At 44.8% G+C, this 23,745-nt stretch overlaps 1 protein-coding gene and 1 long non-coding RNA gene across 3 annotated transcripts in view; one reads left to right on the top strand and one right to left on the bottom strand.

Annotated features, from left to right (window-relative positions):
• Window positions 1-11,447, bottom strand: part of MARCHF4 (membrane associated ring-CH-type finger 4) — a 78,029-nt gene extending 66,582 nt beyond the window's left edge. For both annotated transcript variants that reach the window (XM_085552245.1, XM_015868615.3), the window contains exon 1: window positions 9,677-11,447. In XM_085552245.1, the coding sequence (XP_085408371.1) occupies window positions 9,677-10,138 (462 nt within the window). In that variant the 5' untranslated portion in view covers window positions 10,139-11,447. The remainder of the gene's footprint in view (window positions 1-9,676) is intronic.
• LOC116653665 (uncharacterized) lies at window positions 11,252-11,966 on the top strand. The gene is made up of 2 exons (XR_004307927.2): window positions 11,252-11,359; window positions 11,444-11,966. It is a non-coding gene; the product is annotated as an uncharacterized LOC116653665 (long non-coding RNA).
• Window positions 11,967-23,745: the final 11,779 nt, after the last annotated feature.

Below are 23,745 nucleotides of genomic sequence, written 5' to 3'. Positions count from 1 at the left end.
ATGAACATGGAGGAAAATGCTGAATACAAGAAGTCTGAGCTGCTTTTACTGATGCTAAACCATTCAGTAAGTCTAGGAAACACAAGGAGATCTGGGATTGAACTGAAACAAACAAAACCTGCAGAGCTAGCCTTAAGGGCCATAATGGAGGAAGTATCCAAGCTGGAAAAAGAAGATGGGAAGGACAAAGAGAAAGGAGGTTTGTGGGACTCCATTAGGGAGGAATGTGGAGGAAATGTGAGCGGCCACATCAATGTTAGATCAGAGAAGCAGGAGAAAAAGGGGAGGCTATGGCAATGTTTCAGGTAGAACTGGCTGGAGGCCTGGATCTGTCAGGAAAGGTCACATTCAGCCTTGCTGAGAATATCTTTAGTTGGGAACAGAGTTGCAGGCACCTGCAATGAAATGATGGGGATTTCTTCTCCCAGCCTGTATGTGGTTATATGTGAGAAGGGACAGTCCTAGCCCTAAGTCTCATCAGAGACAGCCTTAAAGCTGCTCTTGCAGCACTTTTCTCTGAGCTCTCTCAAAGAATCAAGGCAGAAGAACTTAAATCAGTAACAGCATGAAAGATTCAATAGAGGGAACACTTACTACATCTGCAGGCTTATCTGAAAGGGGAAGACCGGTTTAAAAAAATAAATTAATTTAAAAAATGAGGCAACTAAATAGGGCCAAGTACAGCTTCTTCACCAAGGCAGTCATTTGAACTACACAGATCTAGGATGAAGGAGGACTAACTAGAGAGCAGTTCTGGAGGACACTGAGATTACATGGGACTGAGAGTTGAATAAAATTAATAATCTTTTCTGCTCCAATAATATACAAATAAATGAAAGAGAGGGCAAACATCACTTTGAAATGTCTGGCATCTGTTATCTCCTGAAGAGGGCTAAAAATCTTTCTGCACTGCTCAGCATTAACAAAGACTCAACTGGATAATTGTTTCTACTTTAGACAGTGCTTTTAAAGCAGAATATGGACCATCTAGTGAAAATCCAGAGGAGAACACTGAAGGATTATTAGAGTTCTAGAAATTATGTCATAAGAGCAAAGGTAAATTTGGGATTGTTTGGACTACAAAAGAGCAAGGAGTGTTACGACTTTAGGTGTCACTTCAACTTGTGAATCCTCAGAGGATCAATTTTTGCTATATTTACATTCAGCTACTGCATAGGGCTCTCAATTACTTACTACTTAAAAAAAAAAATAAAAAAAGAAGAAGAAAAAGGCAAAAATAATTTGATGTCCTCCTAATGGGCAGGGCAAAAAGAAATGGGCTGCGGCAGGAAAGATTCAGGTCAGACATTATATAAAACTTGCTAACAAGAGGGAAGAAGGATGATGAAGTCCTATAACAGGGTGTCTAGGGACAAGTAGAGTCTTCAGCCACGCTCACCCTCAAGAACTGGTTAGATCAGCCTGTGTTAGGTTTTAGGATGGGTGGACTAATTGATCTCTTGAGACCTGTGCACCGCCTACTGCTTGGACAGGATCAGTGCATATCAGTGCATGGTTTAAGTAACAAGGTAAATACATACAGTAGCAGAGGTTATGATGGTAGCCACAGGAAAAAGCTTCACAGAAGCTGTAGCTACAGCATGCCTACATCAGATGATGGCAGACACCACCAAATGCTCAATGCACTAAAAACTTATTTGAAGATGTTTCCAAATGACCAAAGTATTTTATGCTTAGGTGACAAATGTAAACACAATATCAACCAATCAATCCTTGTCAGTCTTTGCTCTCCAAAGGGAAGAAGAAAACAATCTGTGAAACATATTTTGTGTTATAATGCTTCATTATCATCCTTTCCTCCACTTGCACCCAGGGAGGTGGGTTAAACTGATGTGACTGTTGTGGGTGATGACTTTCAGAGCACCACCAATGTTTGAGCTACAGACAGAGGGTGCCTGGATAAGTTGATCTATGGAGAGTAGAGTCCCATGGGATGGACATGACCAAAGTTTGATGTATTTGTTGACTTTCACAAAGAAAAGAAGTAGTTGAGAGAAAACCACCAAAGAGTTTAAAACTATGACAGAAGAAATGATGTGTGAGAACTTCAGCTTCTGGATCTTGTCATTAGAGACCATCTGCTTTACAACTTTTCACAAGGGGGCATGGCGACAGCAGATTTATTACCTACATAGCTTCCAGGTCTTGCTCTTTTTTCCCTCACTGGAGAGAAGGCAACACTCATCACTCTTCACTGCCAACAACCTAATCTGTCCTACTGTAACCACTGATGAAGCAGAAAAGGATAAAGGTCACTTGTTAAAGGACGGGGAAAGGTAAGTAAGTTTTCAACATCATGCAATTCATTTTAGGCAAGTAATCCTGATTAACAAAATAAAAGGAGAAAGATAGAAAGTTAACAAGCTATTCTGTATTATTTGAGCCTGCCTTTCCATGAGAAACATGTTACATTGTTTTGTGTTTTCTTTCTTCCCTAACAGAGTACACATTCCTGTTAAGCCTCGCTACTGAAGCTCTGTTCTCCAAGGACTTTATGGGTGTCCAACATTTTGCCTTGCCTGGGCTACGCTGAATGAAGAGGAATTGTCTTGAGCCATGTATAAGATACATGATATAGTTAATGCATATGAGTAACAAAAAGAGGGCAACAATAACATAAAAGTAGTGGGTTGCACACATATACTATAGTATGTAGTGCATCTGAGCCGAAGCTGTAATCATTCGCACAACAGGACATTCATAGTTCTCCTCTTTTTCATCCAGCTAGTTTTCATGAAACTTCAAGGAATTTAATTCCTCTCAGATCTCCAATCCCTGCCAGAGCTGATTGAAATCAGCCAGTGGGCACAGAGGAGAGCTGATGAGCATACAATCTAACAGCTAACACCTTAGTGTGGCTTTATTACTTCAGTAATTAGCTAATAACAGAGACTGGGTGGCCACAGATATGGACCAATCCTGATTATAGTCTATCTTTTTATTTTACTCTAGGCCTAGGAGTGAGGAAAACATAACCAATTTTTCAGTTCAGATTATTTTAATCCAGTCCATATCATTAAATCAACCCTCTCCACAGCTGATATTCTCCTGGGAGCTAAGGTGTAACTGCATGGGGAGGCTGAAATGCCTCTTTAGCAAGACACTGTTGTAACCTCGCTCTCTAGCAGGCAATGGGAGGATTTTAGGTGTGGGGCTAGTAATTCTGCTGCTGTTTCTAGCATAAAAATTCAGCCTAAAATCATGAGCTTTACATAAAATAGCGTGATCCTTATGTGGGAATTGCTGTGCCACAGCCTGAACCAATGATTGAGCACCAGGTAAAAGGACACAGCCAACCCTGAGATTACAGGTGAAAGCAATTCACCTGTGCAACCTGGTTCCACCCTTCCCTAAACTTCATTTAATGGCTGGCTGCAAGAAAGGAAGGTGCTCTACCTGGAAATTCTTCCTTTTGGAGTATTTGTGAGTCCTGATCCTTGGGATGGGTAAGTAAATCTTTCATTCTTTAACTGGATTGCAACCATCACCCTTTTTTGGGTAACTTAGAACTGGTTATCTGCTATTGCCTTTCCCTACAATCCCCAACCAATGTATTCCTCCCCCTGGCAGTGGGTTTCTGCAGGTATAATTTGAAGGGTTGCTGGGCACTTGCAGCTTCCTTGGGAAGTAATTCAAGGACATCTTTCATCCAGGAAGCCTTGGACCAAAGCCTGACCTAGGGAATGTAGATGAAGTTGGAAGCTTTGCACAGGCAATCACCTTTCATTGACTTGGAGCCATGAGTGCAGTGGACAAATAAGAAATGTAGCATTACAGACTCTATCCGTCACTCAGGTTCTGGCACAACTGTATTTCTAACCTTTGGACCATCCTTGGATAGAAAAAAAAACCCACTAATGCAGGAAAAAGGCCCTCACAGAGGAGGCCCTTACTGTGAATGAATATCTGTTTGAAAGACAACCTGAATGCAGCTCAGTTTTGTACAAATAGAGCCCTTCCAGGAGTAAGTGTTGCCTTTGTGGGAATAACAGTGACTCTACAGATGCAAACAATGGAGCTACATGGTTTTGCATTGCTTGTTCTGTCACTAACTGACATCAGGCACTGTTAATCATGGCTTGAAATGTATATTTAAGAAACAGTGACACAAACACAGACAAGTTCCTTCAGGAAGCCTTTCATATGGGGGAAAGTGAAAGAAAAGAAAAACTGCTCCTCAGGCTAGCTGGTGGCACTGAAATAAATAGGTCAGGCTTCAGAGTTTCAGCAGGCACAAGAGGTGAACACCCTGTCTCCTGGAGCAATTAAAAGTCAATGGGATTAGCGGCCTTCACTATTATTTATAAAGTCCCCACTGTATGCACAACATTACTGAAATACAAGGGTCAAGTCCCTGGTACTGGATGCCTACCCTTTTGCTGTTGAAGTTAATGGGAGCTTTGCCAATCAACTCTGTGGCAACAGAGTCTAAATCTAAAATAGATGACATCCTGTGCTCCGTTCAGTTGATAGCTCATGCAAAGCCTTTGCTGAAGCCAAAGAAGTTCTGCCTGCACAGTACAGACTTCATCCAGGGACAGGTGAAACAGAAGTGCTATCTATAGAAGTGCTGAAAGTCAAGGAAAGGAAAGCAGAGAGTGGATTGAGCGTCACAGGAAGCTACTTCCCTTCCTTTCTGAGATAAATTGCAGTATACAGACTGAAATCTGATGAGCTGCAACCCAGCATCTCCTAGGCTTCAGATTTAGCAGGACTGGCTGTTTTCCAATGAAAAATTCTCATTCTAGCACCATGTAGATGAATCCTGTGGGAACACACCTATGAAAAGTACTCGGATGGGGCACCTGCTCTGTCATTATGTGATTCAACATGTTCGAAAACAGTGTGCTGATGTTATAGCCAGCTCAGACAGATCTCACCAAACACCTGCATCTCCTTTCCTGAGCTTCCCTGCCTTTCTACTTGCTTGTAATGCTACTTGCGTAATTGTTCCTTATCATGCTCATGCCCCTAATTCAGCCACAAGCTCCCTCTTATCCTCTTTATCTTACTCTAGAATGGAAATACCCAATTTTGCTTTGTCTTACAACACTGTAAATCAGAAATCAAGCGTCCCAGTGATTTCCTGCATTTCTCTGTGCTATGGAGGAATCAGTCTGTAGGGTGACAATGTTTCTTGGCTTAGTTCATGATTTCAGGTGCTATCAAGCAGCAAGCTAATGAGAGCTTTTGGGTGTGCCTGTGTTTGTAACAGGAGCAAGTCTGAGATTCTCACCTGTTATTTCCAGTGGCACATGCCAAGGACCAGCCAATCAGTGGTACTCAGCATGCACTGCTATTACATGGGACCATCAAGAATGGTATGTGGAATGTTCATCCAGACTGAGGAGCAAGAATGAGCCAGGAATTTCCAGATGGGGCAGTTCTGGTATATAGGAGAGAGCCCTCTACACATTTAGGGTCTCCTTAGCTCCAGCTGGGTCCTGACTGTGACAACAAGTGCCTGTATTACCTTACAGATGCATTCAATCTTGACATGCATTGGAAAGGCAGGCCTTGTATGCAAGGAGCTGTGAGCCCTGGACCAGCCCTTGGATCTGCTCCTCTTCAGTTTTCTTGATCTCAAGATTGATATCAGATCTGAAGAATTTATTGTGCTTTCAGATACATTATCTTTAATTCTGATGACTGTAGACATGATTTGGTATGCACATGGCTTCACAATCATTAAATGTAGTTAAGTCCTTTGGCTTGCTAATGTCCTGCAGTAGGGAACTCCACAGCTCAATGTCACACCACATAGAAGTGCATGTCCTGCTATCCATTGCAAGTTGTCTTCCCTTTTGGATTCCTTAGAGGTCTCCATGTGCGTATGATAATGAGCTGATCTCCTTAAAGTCTGGAAGGGACTTTGGTGGGAAGAATAATCTATTTCCAAGCTTTTCCATTGAGTACTGAGCTATGCCATCCTGCTGCCAAAAGTCACTATCTGTTCCCTCTGATCCTCCTTAGTCAACCAGTCCTATCCAGGCTGTTAAAATCTCCACCATTACAGTATTCTTCCTCAGAACAGAGAAATAGAGAAACAGGCAGAAACTGACAGGTAGGAAAAGATGTATGCATGCTGACTGAGAATCTCACAAGCAATCCTTGAGACACTTACTTCCAAATGATCTCAGTTCCATCTAAGAATGCTTTTCTATTTATTTTCAGCACGGTGAGCACCAGCTCAGAAATCCGAAATGCTACTGTACTGCCAACTCCTTGTGACATGAGCAAACACTGTATCTGCAGATGCAGAGGGACTTCTCATCCATGTACTTTCCTGCTACTCTCCATGACTTGCTTTCAACTTGGATCCATACCAAGCACTATGAAACATATGTGAAAGCAGAGCTCGCTTTAGTTTCTTTCTTTTGCAGAACATTGCCAGAGATCCAGGAAAGCAGACAAGATTCTGAAAACATGGACCATTAACTAAAACAGAAAGAAATACTCCAGCATCGTTCTTTCTCGCTTTCTGCCTCGAGCTCTGCCTTTCAATCAGCTGTTTCAGAACTAGCTGACATAATGGCACAGGATATAAAACCTTTGGAAATGCCAAGTAAGTCTCTGAAAGGCAACGCCATTGCCAAGTGCAGAGTCCGGCCCACTGGCTTGCATGATATTAAGCCTATCTTCAGTACATGCAGTTGCCTCTTTCAACTGCCAGACCCAAGCAGCATTCTCTCCATGCCCTCAAAGTGGGAGGTGCTGCACTCATCTGGGCACCAGGTCTCCTCATTCTTGTCTGCATTACTGTTTTTCTCTGAGTAACCTGCAAGGATTGGAATGGTTCTACAATAATGAGCTTTACTCCTTCCTACAGTGCTCAGCACATTTATAATGAAAGAATCAGTTTACTCCTAAGAGCCACAAACAAACATGAGGAGCTTAAGATAGAAGCAATTTAGTAGCCTGCAGTATTACGCTTAGTGGGCAATCATAAATTTAAAGTGAAAATCCCTACAGATTTTGCTTTGCATTAGATATTATATAAAACCCACTTGTGAAGCCAGATTAGTAAGAAACCTTTTTGGCTGGGGTGTGTGTGTGTGTATATATGCACACACACACATATATATATACACATACACATAGAAAAATCAAAACAGGATTAAAACATCTTTTGGAGACTCGGTGTCATTTTATGAGTAAATAAGCTTAAAGCACCTAACAGTCAATTCATAATGAAGGCTTTTGTTCTTGGTACTATGATGCAGCCCAGCAAATTTGCCCACAGCTGCAGCAGTTTCAGATGTTTCTGACAGGTAAATAAAACAAATGATTTCTACCATTATTATTAATCTGCACAGTAAAGAACTTGCAATTGCATTTTCTTTCCAATTGGAAATTTTCATGATTATTTTGGCAGGGGTGGTATGGAATAATGTGCATTTATGGTACCTATAGCTGCAAGTGTCTGAAGAAGAGGCTTTGCTCAGCTGTTCAGCTGGGAGACAAATGGGGAATAAATGCTAAATGAGTAACAACCACCTCAGTGAACAAGAGTGTGGAATTAAGGCAGCTTATTTAGTGGTTGGTGGCCCTGCCCATGGCAGGGGCTTGGTACTGGATCATCTTTAAGGTCCCCCCCAATCTAAGCCATTCTATGATTTAGCACCAATGGAGTTTCATGAATGTATGGGCCAAACAGACCTCACTGCAGGTCCTGACATCAGTGCACTGAGTCAGTTCTCAGTCATTCTGAACCAAAAGCTGTGTCAGGATATGACCATGCCTTAAAGCTCCTGATGTGGGCCCACGTATTGGTTTGTGCTCACCAGATGCTGCTAAAGAAATTATTTGCAGAATAAGGTACTACTGAAGGGTGACTGTCAGAATCCAGCTGTAAGTGTCTTATTATATTGGTCAGAAACTGTGAGAAGAGAAAAAGAGAAACTCTATTAAATGCCAGTCACATCTGCTTAGCTTCTCACTCAGGTAGGCTGGCAGATGGTCAGCAAACAGACCCACTTTTACAATGCAACCTACAGCCTTTAAGCATGAAAATTAGCATCCAATTATTTTCCAGCATTGATGTTTGCCAAGGAAGCAGGTTACTTCTGTTTTAATTCTGCTTAGGTTCTATTTGCTCACACACACACGTTGATCATGCAGGCGCTACGCCTTGTGCACACAGGCAGAATTGTAAGCCAGAGAAGAGTACTAGAAATGTGGAATAATGCAAATTCCAAGGCAGGGAGCTGCACAGCTTCCAACTTTTAGAAGAGACAAGGAGGAGACAGTCAAGTGAGGAAGGCACTCCAAAAAAGAGTGATTTCCCCAACCTTCACCTAAAATCCTATGGTGAGAACTGTGTCTCGTGGATATCAATCAAGTGTCAGAGAAGGCTACAGCCTACTGAGAACCCAGCTCTGATAGGGAGAACCTGAGCACATTTAGATGAGTCAATGGCAGGTCCTGCTTCTCCAGAGGATGAATGCAAGCCCACTGCTCTCTCCGTGATACACTACCACCAACACAGTGGTAGGCATGGTCACATGGGACTGGGACTAGCAGAATGTGTGCCTGAATGTGGCCACTCTCAGGTGAACACTGGCTTTCCTTGGTAGAGCACACTGGTCTTTGAAGGGGAAAGAAGACAGAGCAAAACCTGGTTTGCTCAGGAGTTTTACATATGCCTGGTGTGTCACAGTCTATGCCTGAAACAGCAATGGGTATCAGCTAAGCTGAACCTTGACTCATGCTTGTGAAAGTTTCCCTTATTGTTGCAGAGCTACCTTTTATAGTAAAGGTTGCCTCCGTATCTGGGTTTGATCACACAAGCAGAGATCTGCAGCCTTCCCCACTGCCTGCAGTTGTGTCACATTAAGTGCAAATGTTGCTGTACATGTTGTTTCATGGAAGTTGCCAGCTTGAAAGCATGTAAATTGCTTGTAGTTATCATTAAAGAGGGAGAATAATGCCCCAAGGGTGGCAACTTATGTTATAGCGGGGTTGCGTTTGTTACATTCTCCCATCTGATGACAGGAAACTTCATTGGCCCAACCTCAGTCTATACCACAGTGCATTTCAAGGCTGCAGCTTCAGCAGGTACAATTGAAGCCAGTAGTTTTTTTCCCTCCTTCAAGTGCAATGGGAGCACAGGAGCTCTGGTAAAGCTGCAGAGCTCTCACTCTGGGCACAGCTGATGAGGTGGGGTTGCCTCCTGCCACGTGTTCATACAGACCCGAGTTGTATTATTAAAAACCAACAGCACATTAAAGACATCCTTCTGAGATCATCACAAGTGGGCCCCCATCCTTTGCATCCTTTTTGGCATCATCACAACTAAGCACCCACTCGGGGACGGAGACTCCCATACTGAAATGCACTTTGATTGTGAGTCCCTGCTGAGCCACACCTGCGTGGCTGTGAGCTTGGGGATGCGCACCTGGAGTCAAGGCTCCAGGGCTGCACAAGGGCATGGCCCCGACATTTCCATGAGGAACCTCAGCTGCGGTTAAGCTGAGCAACATCTGGCTCTCACACCTGCCCAGCACCTGGGCTGGGGCCATTCTGGTTAGGGGCGAGCATCCCCATCTCCTCTTCCCCTGGGGGCCATTCTGGTTAGGGGAGAGTATCCCCATCTCCTTTTCCTCCGGACGAGCCAATATCCAACCCCACCATCCACCGCCGCGCACAGGCTCACCTGCTCGGGACCCTGGAAGCAGATCCTGCAGAGCGGGGTGCGGATGCCGCTATCGACGCTGCTTCCCAGCGAGTAGCGGTCCTCGGCCTTGCCCTTGCCGAAGTCATCCGAGGAGGTGCTGCTGGGCAGGGAGGCGGGCGGCTCCCCGGCGGGGCTCCCCCACTCCTCGGCTCCCGGGCTGCCCGCTCCGCCGCCCGCCGCCGCCGCTCGCCAGCCGGGCCCGCGCCCCCCGAGCGGAGCGGCGCCGCCGGCCCCCGCCTCTGCGCCGCCGGGCATGGGGAGCGGCGGCGGCGGCGAGGGCGGCGGCGGAGCGGGGGGTCTCCGCAGCAGGAAGACCTTCAGGTCATTGAAGAGCATGCGGCAGCGGCACTTGAGGAGGCCTTGGTTTCGCAACATCTGTCTCGGACGGAGGAGTCCGCAGCAGCAGTAGCAGAAAATGACCGCGCCGGGTGGTATTAACATGTGCCTTTCCTTGACAGGCGGGGATGGGGTGGGAAAGAAAGGGCAGGAGCCGGGCGCCCCGCGGCCGGGGGGCTCTGCTGAGGCCTCAGTGCTGCGGGGGAGCTGCGCTTGCCGGCCGGGAAACGACAAAAGAGGGCGAGAGGGGGGAGATCCCCGGCAGCCCGCTGAAATCTTGCAGTAATATAAAAAAAAGCCAAACCCACTCTGCTCCCCGGGGGGATTTTATCCCCCTCCCCCTCGGACGGAGCGGATTCCACAAGTTTGTTTGCAAATCAGCGGAAGGAGGGAAGAAATCTCACACGCCGCGGGGTCCGGGGGCGCGGGCACGGCGCTGTGCGGCGCTCCGGAGGGAGCCCAGCTCGGCTCCGGCGACTCTAAGCCTGTAAAAAAGAAGGGTCCGCGTCTCCAGTGGGTGTGGGAAAGAGGGAGAATACGGTCCTCTCGACAGTATTTGGCATCTCAAGTAATTTTCCTTTTCTTCTTGATTTTTTTTTTTTTTTTTTTTCAATTAAAAAATAAAACTCAGTCGCACGAGACCTGATGTGTACCCGAACAAAATAGCAGCCGGTCTGGCTATCAAAATGGGTAGCTGCTGTTAATATCAAAATTGCCTCTTTAACAAAAAGACCTTCACATTGTTTGTGGGAAAACACCCTACGTCTCCAACACTGTACTCCCAGGTGGCGTCAGAATGTACTGTTGCCTTTAAAAGATTTCACTGTAAATATTAAAAGTCCTGAAAGAAATAATTAGCATTCAGTGAGCTTAATCCCAGATGTACTGAGATAAATATATATATATATAATATATAGCATATATATATCATATATATTTTATATGTATTTATATATTCTGACCTTCTCTATCCCAGCAGCTGTCTGGACCACACCAAAAAAAAAAAAAAAAAAAAAGGTAAAAAAATAAAAGAAAAAAAAATCAGATCAAAACTGGTGAGGGAAGGCAGTTGTGTTATTCCCTAGGCAGATTCCATCCAGGACCAAAAAAAAACAAAACCCAAAACACCGTCAAAATCAGACCTATTCTTTGCATGTAATTGACCGGAGAAACGTGGATCTTACATGGTCACGTTTCCTTTCCTCCTTTCACAAAACAGGAACGTCATCAAACGCATTGGCAGCTTGTACAGACCATTGTGGATGGCGAGGCGGCCAGGGCTCTATCAGCAATTGCAGGGACCTCCTTTTGATGCATTGGATGAGGGTGCTTCTTTCTCTTCACCACCATCCCCACCTTCATTTTCCTCCCCTTCTGTCCTCCTCCTCTGACTGTTGTTCTCTCTCATAGGCATTGACATTCAACCATCGCAAGTCTGTCGCACTCTCGCAGGCAGGAAGAAAAAATAAAATCGGAGTGGATAATTCTCTTCTTCCTCCTAAAGGGCTCTGATAGAGCACAATGCGCCACACACACCGAGCAGCATGGCTTATTTTTCGTGCGGCTCCTGCCGCTTTGGCAACATCGAGCTGGTGTGTGCGTGTGTGCCTTTCTCCCTCAGCAGCCTTCTCTCTGCTCTCCCATCCGGCTTGCAGTGATGATGTTGCTGTTGCTATCTCCCTTGGATGCAATAGGGAAGGCAGATTGTTTGCAGTGCAAGCGGGGATTTGCAGGAAGGGAGGGGTGTAACGTGGCTGCGCTCTCCTCCCTCCCCCGGCTTTAAAAAAAAAATAAAATAAAAAATGAAAAAAAAAAGAAAAAAAAAGGCAGAAGAAGCAAAAAGGCGGGGTGGGGTGTGGGGAAGAATCAAAGGGAGGAATGCGGCCCACCCCAACCTTTGATTACCCCAGGCTGCCGGCTGCCTTCAAGAGCCCACGCCGGGGAAGAAGGGAGGGGGGCGGAGGAAGGGGCTGGGCGGCCGCTGCGGCTTCAGCACCACGAGCCGCGGACAGCTCCGCCGAGCGCGTGCACGGCGGCACCGCGCTGCGCGCTCCCGAGACCGGGCACGCCCGGGACCCCGCAGAGAGCCCTGCGGAAAGGGCGGGCGTGGAGGGAGGCGGGCACGGCGGTGTGAAGGAGCCGGAAGGCAGCGAGGAAGGGCTGAGCTGATGAACACCAAACCTCAGCTCTCCGGCATGTTTTCGGCTTGCTTTTCACCTCCCCGCCGCCTGCTGCGGGGAGCTACCGAACGGGGAAAGTTTGAGAGGCAGGTGGCAGCCATGGAGTGTTTGGTGAGCCCTGCTGGTCAGGTTGTTGGCTGGAAGAAGCAGAAATGCCGCTAACAAACTTTTTTTTCCCCAGCAGATTAATTAGTTGCAGAGGATTTCATGGTTTAATAGCGATGATAATCAATGTTTTTCATTTCACCCCAGCAGCGTTTGTTTCACTGATGGATTTGTTTGCTTTCAGTAGCTCGTATTTCAGTAGAAATACGGGTTCCTTGTAGCCCAATAAAGGGTAAATATGACTGAACACTATCGCTTAATTAGAATTAATTAAGATAGAAATTATTGCTAAGAGTAACCAACAGCAGCCAAAGCTCGTAGCTCTATGAGTTACTATGAGCTCTGTGAGCTCTAGGACTTTGTCCTGCTGCTCCAACCATTCTGGTTCGCCAATGTGCTGGTTTGATGTGGACCGAACCCATTAATGGCACAGATGGTGTGGAGGCTACTAGTCTATGGAGTTCTGCTAATGTCAATGCAGTGTCTCAGCACAAGGATCCCATCAGCCACATGGGATACACTTTTTGGTGAAGCAAAGTGAGGCCGTCTTGTCGGCCACCTTGCAGGACCTCACCTCGTGCCCGTCCTTGGTCTTGGTGACTCGCCCTGTGGGAAGGAAGGAAGGAAGGAGAGGAGGAAGGGAAGAAGGGAAGCACAAGGGGAGTGTAGTGCGGGGCCTGAAATCACGTCAACACCATTGAAATTTCAGGATCCTTAAGTTGGTTTCTCCATAGAGTTTCTTCCAGCTCCCACATGACAGGTGTATAATATCTACCAAAGCCCAGATTGGGTTCTCTAGCTGGTGGGTACATGGGGTCTTAATTGGTACTGAGTCATGAGTTAGAACTGACAGATAACTTAATGCCACCCAAAAGTCATGCTAGGCCCTAGTCACTCGAAATAGTCTCTCTTAGAATAAGATGTGATGTGTAAGAGGCTGTGCCTTGATCAGCAGAGGAATCTATGTTGCTACCTAATTAAAAAGGGGACAAAACTGATCATTCGCCACAGAAAAATGAAACTAGCACATGCAATTAATTTCCAGCAAATAAATTGCACATCAAGATGCTGCAATGTTAAAGCATTCATCATCACATCTTGCTGTTTCTCAGAAAAGCTGGGCAAATTTGCCGTTGTGGATCTCTACAACATATATAAAGCTTCTCGGAATTTCACATGTGTCTGATGGGGTCATTAGAGAAATAATAATGGAAAGAGCATTTTAGGGACTTCCTGAGCATAAGACAGGCTGACTAGAGGCTGTCTAGATGCCCAACCTCCAGCATGGTTTTCCACCCTCTTGCTTTTTATTGCCCTCATCCTATTATTTTGATGTCACCAACATTTTCAGAATGGTTCCATCAATAACAGAACTGGAGAAAAATATATTGTTGTCATATTTTGCATGTGTGATGCATCCTTCATCCTTCTCTCCTGGCCATGCCTGGTTTTTTAGAAAGGATGTGCTCACGATAGAGGAGATCTCTATATTATACTCTGGGTTTTAATGTGTGGGCTGTGTGCCCAGAGAGTTGAATGGCTGATAAATGTGACAAAATAAATAAAACAAATAATAAATCAGAGGTACTCCATATGCTTCCCAGAGGTGAGCTGGTACTATTATTCCTCTTTCAGTAAATGGGACAGTGGCCAATGTTTTCACACTTGGATGCTGCATTCAGGTCCCTTGATATGGATTGAGGTCCCTTGCTTAAAAAGTGCACACTGGAAAGAGCTGGCCCAAGCCTCAATGAGATCTTAGCAAAGGCAGGGAGTTGTCAGGGGATCAATGCAGGCTGCCTAGCTTTGCTCCATGGGAAGCAATGTAGAGTAAATAAAGGGCAACACCTTCTTGTCTTAGAAAAAAATCTGTCTCTGAGAGTTTTGGCCCTGTGTCTGTTGAGTCCACCAACAGTTGCAAGGATAACACAGGAGGGAAGCATACTGGAAGCAGCAGTGCTGATGCAGACTATTTTACCTTACTTGGGTACAGAAAGAGTGAGAAAAAAAACAGGGGTGCATGGGCTGAGAGTGGGAAGTGATTTCTCTTGGTTCATTCCTCCTGGGTGTTTATGTACTGGCTACTGACTGGGACATGCTGAGTTCTGCAACATCTGGGAATGAAAATGATTGTGCTCTATAACTTACTGAAGAGGAGTGAGTGAGTGGGGACCAATGGTGTGAGTGTGCCCCTCCAGTTCAGGGCATTACAAAGCATAGAGAAGCATGGTCCAGCCCAGCTTTTGCAAATCTTAAGCTCTCTGTGCTGTTGAGAAATGTACCCTTCAATGGGGCCACTCCCATGCTTTTCTTCCTCCTTTGAAATAAGGCCAGGATTCTGGCATGATGCTCTCTCTATAACACTTATTTATTCTTAATAGCAGCAATAGCATTAATAATCCATAATGTATTTTCATTCTGTAAGCTGCACAGTGTAGAGAGTGTAAAGAAGACACACGCCCAACAAAGCACCCATCCAGGCTGGGCCTCAGCGCCAGGTCTGCTGCTATCCACACCTTGGGCTATTAAGGCCACACTGAGAGCCTCTGCAGAGACCTGGTGCTCCCAGGAAATGACCAGGCATCTCAGTACAGCCCTGTATGCAAGTTTGAAGCAGGTCCTGTGTCAGGATGGTTTATAATGCCAGGCTGCAGATTGATCTCACAGCAGATACCCCAACTCTGGTCTTCTAGAGCAGAGTATGGGCTGTTGGCCCTTAGCTGACACCTCAACAGAGAGGAATGAAATATTTCTGTTCAGGTGCTTCTCCTTACTTCTCTGTACAAGCTATAACTCAGTGCAGTGGGGTGCAAAGGGTATCTGGAGCAAGCAGTGATACTGATCTGCCTATGTGGAAGTCTGATATTGAATCATATTAGAAATAATTTCTTCTTTTTTTTTAATTCTTTTTTTATTATGTTATCAAGTCAGAGATTGAAAAAAAATGGCAGAGACCTCAAGAGGGTAAATGCAAGCAGGAAAACTGTGTGGACTGCAGCCTAACAGCTTGAACACAGCATAACAGTCATTGTGCATGAGTATGTGAGAGATAAACAACATAAATGTTGATGGAGACAGCCAGGATCAGAGAGCCAGAAAGCTGCCAGAGAAACATCCCTTTGTGTTTTCCATCTCTCAGAAAGCAAACAGTTACCTAAACCCATTTTCATGCCCACCTACTCGGTCAATAGCTGCACTGCGCTTCCTGCTCCACTTACAGCTCCTTAATGGTACAGAGGAGCTCTGATTGCCGTGGTGTAGGCCCCATCCCTTTGGCACACCATTACTTAAATCCAATCCATCGAAGGTTCCTACTGCTCTCTCAGTGATGGGGAGCTGCTCATCAGCTGAGTACCCTGTGATTGCTTGTCACAGCCAGACTTCTCAGTTCTTTTTCCTAGATGGAGATATTAAATAAATCTCAAGTGATGTAATTACCATAACTCAGTTGATGAAGCTTGTGGGCAGACACAGCCAGGGACTGGAGGGAGCTCTGTCACATTTTCTTTGTTTTTTTCTTTCTTTCTGGGCAGTTGCAAACATGCTGACAAAAAGGATGCTACTGCTGGGAAGCAGGGCTCAGCAGGTGGGGGTTTATGCATCCTCCGAGCATCAAGAAATAATCCATGTATTGATTGGAATGATCTTCTCAAAGGAGATCAGAAATAATTTCTGAAGTGCTGTGCCTTGGTATCTCTACTGCCTTGGGTTGCAGCAAAAAGCATGGCAAGCTGCTCTCAGTGAGTCCCTGTGCTATTGCTTTCTCCCTGTGCAGGGCTGAACTTCCATTTCTTCTCTTCCTGTGAGGATCGTGGTCTGCCTCTGAGCAGATAAACAGCATTTTTTCCCCCTGCTTTCACAGCTCTCTTCTCTGTGAAGAGAAGGAACTGTTGTTGTTTTTATTCAAAAAATCAGGCATGTGCTGCAATAACAGCCCAGGCAGACAAGCACAAACACAACTGTACATCTCTGTTTCCTTGGATTTAGAAAGAAATCCAGGTCTTTGTTTTATCTAGCTTCCTCTGCAAACACTTTTGAGGCCAGTCATTGCGCATGAGTAGGTGAGAGATGCAACATGAATGTTGATGGGGACAGACCCCATCATTCCTCCTTTAGGATTTCAAATTGAAATCTGGAAAGTCAGAACACTATTCTTTAAGATGAGGCAACACCAAGCATGGGGCTTTCCTGCCCTCGAGTCCTAGAGGGAATTTCTTGCCCCCTTGGATTACTGATCAGAGCTGTGACTTGAAGAGAGCAAGTGCAATAGGTAGGGCATTTCAGCATACATTCAGAAAGCATTTAGCCAGATGCTGAGCAGTTTTAACTATCTAGGAATGCACTAATTGTCATGAAATCACAAACCTAAAAGGACCTGGAATGTAGATACTAAAACAAACAAACAAACAAACAAAACAGAGAGAAAGCATATAATTGCAGGTCCCTTGGGTATTTGGGTATTTCTGCTGCTCTCCTGAGTCAAGACAAATTTGTACTCCCTGGGTTGAGATGAGTTGAGCACACCTGGCATATCATCAGATGTTTGCTTAGCTGCTGGGATTCACAACTAGATACAGTAACACTGAGAGTACTCCCCATACGATCTTAATAAAGCTCTCTGGAACTCAAGAAGTGTTTGGACAATGCTCTCAGACATAGGATTTAATTTTTCTGTGGTCCTGTGTGGAGCCAGGAGCTGGACTTGATCCTCGTGGGTCCCTACCAACTCGGGATATTCTTTGACTTTACTGTGGCACAACATTGCCACAATCAGCTTAAGGACAAAGAGCTGCTTGGCCAGAGGAGCTTCTGCTGATGTCCCAGCTTCCTGCCAAAAAAGGGGAACAGTTTTGCAAAGGAATCATGCATAGTAATGTTGTGCTGAGATGTCCTGGATCTTGTGCTAAGTAAGAGCCCTCCTGAGCTGTGACTCTCCCTGAGAACACTGAACAGGTGGAACTTTAGATGCTGTTTCCCCAAAGTCTTCCAAATCCGTATCTTAGGATTTAACATCTTAGTCTGCCCAGATAACATCCTCAGCTAGAGCAGCTTGTTTCTGGATCAGCAGGCAAATGTATGCACGCTGCATAAATACAAGGCAGGCAGTGAAATCACTTACAAGTCAGATAATCTTATTAGTTTCATAAATAGGAGATGAGTTTCTATGAGGGCAGAAGAAAATGTCCAGACATGAGGACCATTTTAGGTCTCTCCTAAGTGACCATTGCATACTGAGGGTCTTGAGAAGGGAGGGTACACTAGAGGTCAGAGAAAGACACACAGTGGAGAATCTCATAGGAGGACATCCTAGTTACTCCCTGTGCTGACAAGTACCCACCACACACAGCAGTTTCACACCATTTTCCCAGCAGGAGCAGTCAGTAGGTTTCCAGATACATTTGCCAGGTATAAAGTACAGGGCAAACCCACAGCCTGTTGAGACGCTCTCTCCCCTTCCCTTAGTATGCTCCAATGCACATGAGAAATTCTGGCAGGGAAGCTCAGAACTGTTGCTAATAAGTGCGCAATGGTTCCACTGGCAGGTATCACTCTTCCCAGTGATTTCTCCTCACACCTTTGCACAAAGGACAAGTGCAGTTTCTGCTGATAAAATACTGAGGGCTCCATCATAGATAAGATAGGGATAAGAGGATCGTGTGGATTTAAAGGCTGGGCTGTCGGAGGTGGAGTGCTGCTAGAGATGAAAGCAGGAAGAAATGCAAGAGCAGTGTGTGGGGAAAGTCAATGAATTTACACCAGCAGTGAAAACAGGAGTTGATTTTTTTGACCCTTGCACTTCTAAGGACGGTCTCCCAGCAGTAAAACAGCATGGAAATCTTGTTGTGAAAGGAGGGTTATGGCCTTGCACGTAGACCAGGTGGAGCATTCAAAAAGGATCTAGGGCACAGTGGGGACATTGCCAGGTCTACAGGAGCACGTCAGGTAAGAGACTGTTACCTCCAAGTGATGGCCCAGATTTAGCACTTCCTAATGGACTTAATGTTAATTAAAGGGAGATCTCAAAACCATATGCATGTTCTTGCTGAGATAATTAATTGATTTAGAATAAAGTTTAGGTAGTTAAGGAGTTTTATAATTACACTTCATGGCAGGGGGAGCATTTTAGGGATGGATGCTACCAGAACACCTCCAGGTAGATGCTGAGCGCTGGGATCCCCAATGGCCTGAACCCACCCTGCTGATGGGCTGGAAATCCTCTTTGGTCCTTGGGGTCATGCTGTTAATGTGTTGGCTTCAAAGGACTGAGGAATTCACAGTCCCTCAAAAGTGACTTCTGAGCCATCTTCAGCATGCAGGCAGCAGTTCCCTGCTGCTGAAGGGACTTTTCATTTCTAACCACCTTTAGCTCTGTCTGTTGATGTCTTTTTATCCCTCATCACTGTGATGATGGGCTGACTCCAATACCAGCCCTTAACACTAATGTTGTTTCCGTGGGTCTTCCTCCCAGGCAAACACTTAGTCTCATTCATGAGAGGGGGAAAACACAGTCATAACCCTGTGAAACACAGAGCTGCCTATGTCACTCCATAACTCACATCCCTGCCATCCTGACCATGCGTAAGGACACGAACAACCATCTGGCTCTGCAAACACTTAAGTTAGGTGGGAAGGCCTACAGCCCTTTGATTTCTATGGAGAAACTGAGGCACAGAGATGAAAAAGTCCTTATCAGAGCCAGCTGCAAAGTGCTACAATAGGGACCTATTTTATGTTATGGGAAGGCTTGCCTGTGAGAGCAATTTGCACATCTTTGCGTGATGTGCAAATAACCACACACACAATGCATATCTGTTTTTCTTCCTTCTCTTTATGGCTGAATAACCATGCAGTCTTTGTTACATGGAAGTTTGACTGCTGCTGTTTATTGGCCCCTGGAAATGGGATGTCAACGGCCCGGGGCTCCTTTGCAGCAACTCGCAAAGGCCTCCCAAGTGCAGAATTACACCCGCTGGAGGAAATAAACAGCAGGAACGGTAGAGTGACTAAGCACCAAAGATCCTGCATTTGTGTAGAAACTAACAATGAGAAGGAGGAAAGGATGCCCTGGAGGACAGAGAGTGCCATAGGAAAAATTGTTTCCAGCACGTTCTAAAAGCGAAAGTTTCCACACAGAAGACAAGGGCAAATTTGAATGTCACCCCATGCTTGCACCTGCCTGTGGTGTTAGGCAAGGCTCCCTGCCATGCATGGAGGTCAGGAGTCCCAGCAGCCCACCTGCCCTGGAGGAGAACAGCATTTGAGCATGCTGTGGCCCCACTGGAGGACCTAGTGGACCTATTTATTTTATTCATTTTTATTTTAAGAGGTTTACATTTTCTGGGTCAGCACTAAGTCCCTTGGTCTTGTGATCTTTACATACCAGTAAACATATGCAGAGGTATGAGAGGGGACCAAGTGCAAGCCAGTTCATCCTTCTGACACTTTTATTTATTTCCTTTCCCCATCTGCCACTGCTCAACTCCCTGCCTGCGTGTGCTTCCGTGTGTGTGTTTGTGAAGGATGGAAGGGGAAAAGGGATGTGATCCTGGTAGTGCCACAGAAGATCTCTCCACTTTGAGTTGTAGCTTTCCACTCTCCTTCCTACCGCTTTACTATATCTATCACTGCTCTGGTCATGTTACACTGCTTTGAACACTTCTGCTTTGTGGAAAAATAAGCTGATGTATAAAATGAAAAAAACAAAGGGTTTTTTAGTGCTGATGCATGATGTCAGGGTGGTAGTCACAAAGCTGATGCCACCTGCCAAGCCCAGACTAAAAACCAGTGGCAAAGCTGCTGTTCTGCTGAGTGCACTGAAGGCTCCCAAGCGAAAAGCAACAGCATCCACAGCTTGAGCTGAACTCTGTGGATGAAAGCAGAGACAGATGCAAGTCATCTATGGATCAAGCAGAGAGGGGGACACTTAACATACACTGGCTATTAATATTTCATGGTCCAAACATCTAGCAACCACACTGAGAGGAGAAACAGAAGTTTATTCTTCTAGGTTTGAATTTAACCATGCCTTTCCTGCTGAATGTGCCAGCTGAGGCTAATCATGGCATGCAGTGGAGTCCTCTGTGTACCTTGCCTGGGGTAAAACCCTGATTTTTTCATGTACTCTGTAGCAGTTGTAGCAATATCTACAGTTCTTCACGCCAAGGTAGGTTTGAACCATCAACTACAGGCAAAGCAAAGTCCAATCACTGTTAAGTCTGTCACCTATTAAATCATTCAGATAATCATCATCTAAAGTACTTGGCTTTTCCAGAAAAGCTGTTTTTTTCTTCTAGGAACTAAGCCCCAGGAAATCATAACCCATCAGATATTTGCAAAGTGGCATGCATTCCAGATAGACTTTTTTTCATAGCAGTGGCATTAACACACATTGAGCTTGTTCCTGGAATGAGCACTGCCTCGGAGTTGTCAATACTTTAATCTGATTTATACAGGCTGTGTACTCTCTCTCTCCCTTCCCTCAAATGAGCACTAATAAGTTTTCAGTCTGGACAAATCCCAGGTAGTGGGATCATTACATAGCAATGTATCAGCTTTGCTGTTGAAATCAGAGATGAAGCAGGGACAACAGAAAACATTTCTCCTGCTTGTTCTTAATTCTGTTCACAAATAGGCTAGTTCTTGTGTGAAGTATGACTGCCTTGTAGGAATACACTCAATTTTTTTATATTACTGTGCACCAATTAAGAAACTAGTAGAAGTTTGGAAAATCTATGGAAAAAAAAAAAAAAAGATGGCTGCATCCATGGGGATCATTAATATACCACATGGTGCCATGACCATAAATAAAACCTGACAACACCTGCTAATGCAGAGGGAACTACTTGTTCAGCTGCTAAGAGCTTCCTATCAGGCTCCCTCCAATGATTTTCAAAGCCTGATCTTTAACTTGCCTGTGGATTAGAAAATATTGGTGGGGTGTTTTCGGGGAGGGAGGATAGTGGTGGTGAGTCTTTGTCCTCCAGGACTCACTTGTCAGTTTGCAACCATATGATGTATTAGACATCACTAGACATGAATGTCACTGCTTTTAGCCTCGTATTCGATCCGCATGATATTGCGCCATGATGCAGTCACAGTCAGCATCTTGATTTGATTCATGCATTGCCTCACAATTTGCTCCAGGAGGACTTGGGATCTAATTCTGCAGATGAAAAAATCAGCTGTACCACCCCTTGCAGGCCTGAGCCCTACATGTCTGGCAAGAACCATTTTCAAAGCACAGTGAAGCACCACCCACCACTGACAAAACTGCATGGAAACGATGGCTATTTCCAAACTTTACTTGACCTCAGAGGGAACGCTTGATTTCTCTGTGTTACAATTAATCCAGATGGACAATAGGAAAAGAAGCAAAAGACTTGCTGAAAACCCAGCTGCTGCTCCCAAGCCTGGATTTTCTAGGTCAATACATTTCAAAAATTTTTCCACTGATGGAGAGAAGGGAAAATCTCACCCTTCTACATTCAGCCTCAAATCTGTGTCCTGCAAGATCCTTTTAGAAGAAAGCTGGTGCATGTTAAAGGAGGAGATCTGCTCCCAACCCATACTTTAGCACTGTGGTTTGATTCAGGGCTGCCCCACAGCAATGAGCAGACCTTCACCATCATCCCTCCAGTCAGTGTTAGTGAAGATCTAAAACAGCCAAGATGAGTTTTGCAGCATGGACGTCTATTTCTGTAGGAAGTGCATAAAGAATGATAAACTCATTTCACATGCATCAATGAGCAGCTGTCTGGGACCCAGAGCTTCCAGCTCTTGTTTCCTTAATCCAAATGCAGGCCAAGTTACTATCAGAATAATCCCAATTCGTTGATAATCTCTGAAGGATTCCTGTCCTCAGTAAGAGCAATACAATTTCAGGTTAACAGATTGAATTATGAAATCATTAAGCAATCCTATCAGCAAAGATACACATGCATGTATCTATACATGCACTAATGTGTGTATTGTTTGTGTATGCGTGCACTCTTGCATGACAAGATCTAACCAGACAACTCTTACACTCCCTTTCTGGTACCAGAGCTATAGAGCAGCCAGTGAATCTGAAAGATGGAAAATGTCAAATGCACCACTGAGAATAAGTGTTGTTTCAACATACAATCAGCAAGTGAAATCAACTGTCTCAAGATATCACTCAGGATCAGACAACGCATTTTGTGATGTACAATTAAGTACTAATCCCATGAACTATCACTTAAAACAATGGATCTGCGCTCTGGTAGGCAGAAGAAAGGAATCAATATACAACCATGCTGAATGGGACATGTGGTTCCTGTATTCTTGTATAATGAAATGAAATCTCATCATCTTTAATTGCTATAACTCTTGTTAATGCAATGAGTATTTTAATAATCATTTCTGCTGGATAGAAATATTCCAAAACATGCTACTTTGTTGAGTCCCAGAAGTTACAACTGAGTCAAGACAAACTTCTGCAGCCTTCAAGCTGTGACCCGAGTGAACTTTCTGAAAATCCTTCATGAACCTTTCTGAAAGTGAGACTTGTGATCGTGATGTTACACAAAAGCAATTTCCTAGATCAAATGAGAGTTTGTAATTGAATGTGGACATATCTGACAACACAACAAACATTAAAACTGCTGCTCATTGCACAGTGCATCACGTCTATGTTTAGCTATAGTCCCATGGGGGAAAGGACAACTCTTTTTATTCATCTGTAAAGAACCCTGTGTGCCTTTGACACTGGGGGATTAAAAGAAAAATTAATTGCCTATCAGACCCTTGAGTTCTTCATGCCACTTTCTTCTCCCCTATCACCCTACCTTCAGCCTTTTGAATCTGGAAGTGGCTGTAGATCTTTCTAAATGCCAGAGGACCATTTTGTTAAAACATTATCCATCTTAACGTCATGTCAGATTTCTGAATGAGAATGCATTCTTTGGTGGGAACAGGCCTATAACTTATACTGCTTCTCATTTCCTGAAGCATTGGAATTGTGCTGCTCCCTAATGTTATTTTATTAAGACGCGATTTGTCATCATATTGCTGAAAACAAGATAAAATGCAGGCTAATTAAATTCCTTATTTAACTTGATGAGCATCTGCTTTCTGTAGTCACACACTTTTAAGCAGAACCTTTGTAGCTGTTTCTCAGGATCTAGCTATCGCGACTCTTACTGCTATCAAAGTGAGGAAATACCTCCATAAATACAGGCGCATGCATTCCTATTGCACACAACCCTTGCTATTTATAGTGAGAGTTGCATAGCACTACTCAGGCAGCGACTGCAGCAGTGCCTTGTGAACATGCTGCTCTGACACTCCAAGAGTGGGGTAACTGCTATCCCAAGTAGCCCAGTGGAAGTCACTGAGACAAGCTGGTAGGAAAATACTGCAGCTGACAGCAAGTGCTTTTTAGATCAGGCTGCTACACAAAATGTAGCA

Source organism: Coturnix japonica, chromosome 7 (assembly GCF_054131305.1).
Source record: "Coturnix japonica strain WE chromosome 7, WE-NBRP24, whole genome shotgun sequence".
In the NCBI taxonomy this organism is placed as follows: Eukaryota; Metazoa; Chordata; class Aves; order Galliformes; family Phasianidae; genus Coturnix; species Coturnix japonica.
This window is presented reverse-complemented; position numbering and strand designations above follow the sequence as displayed.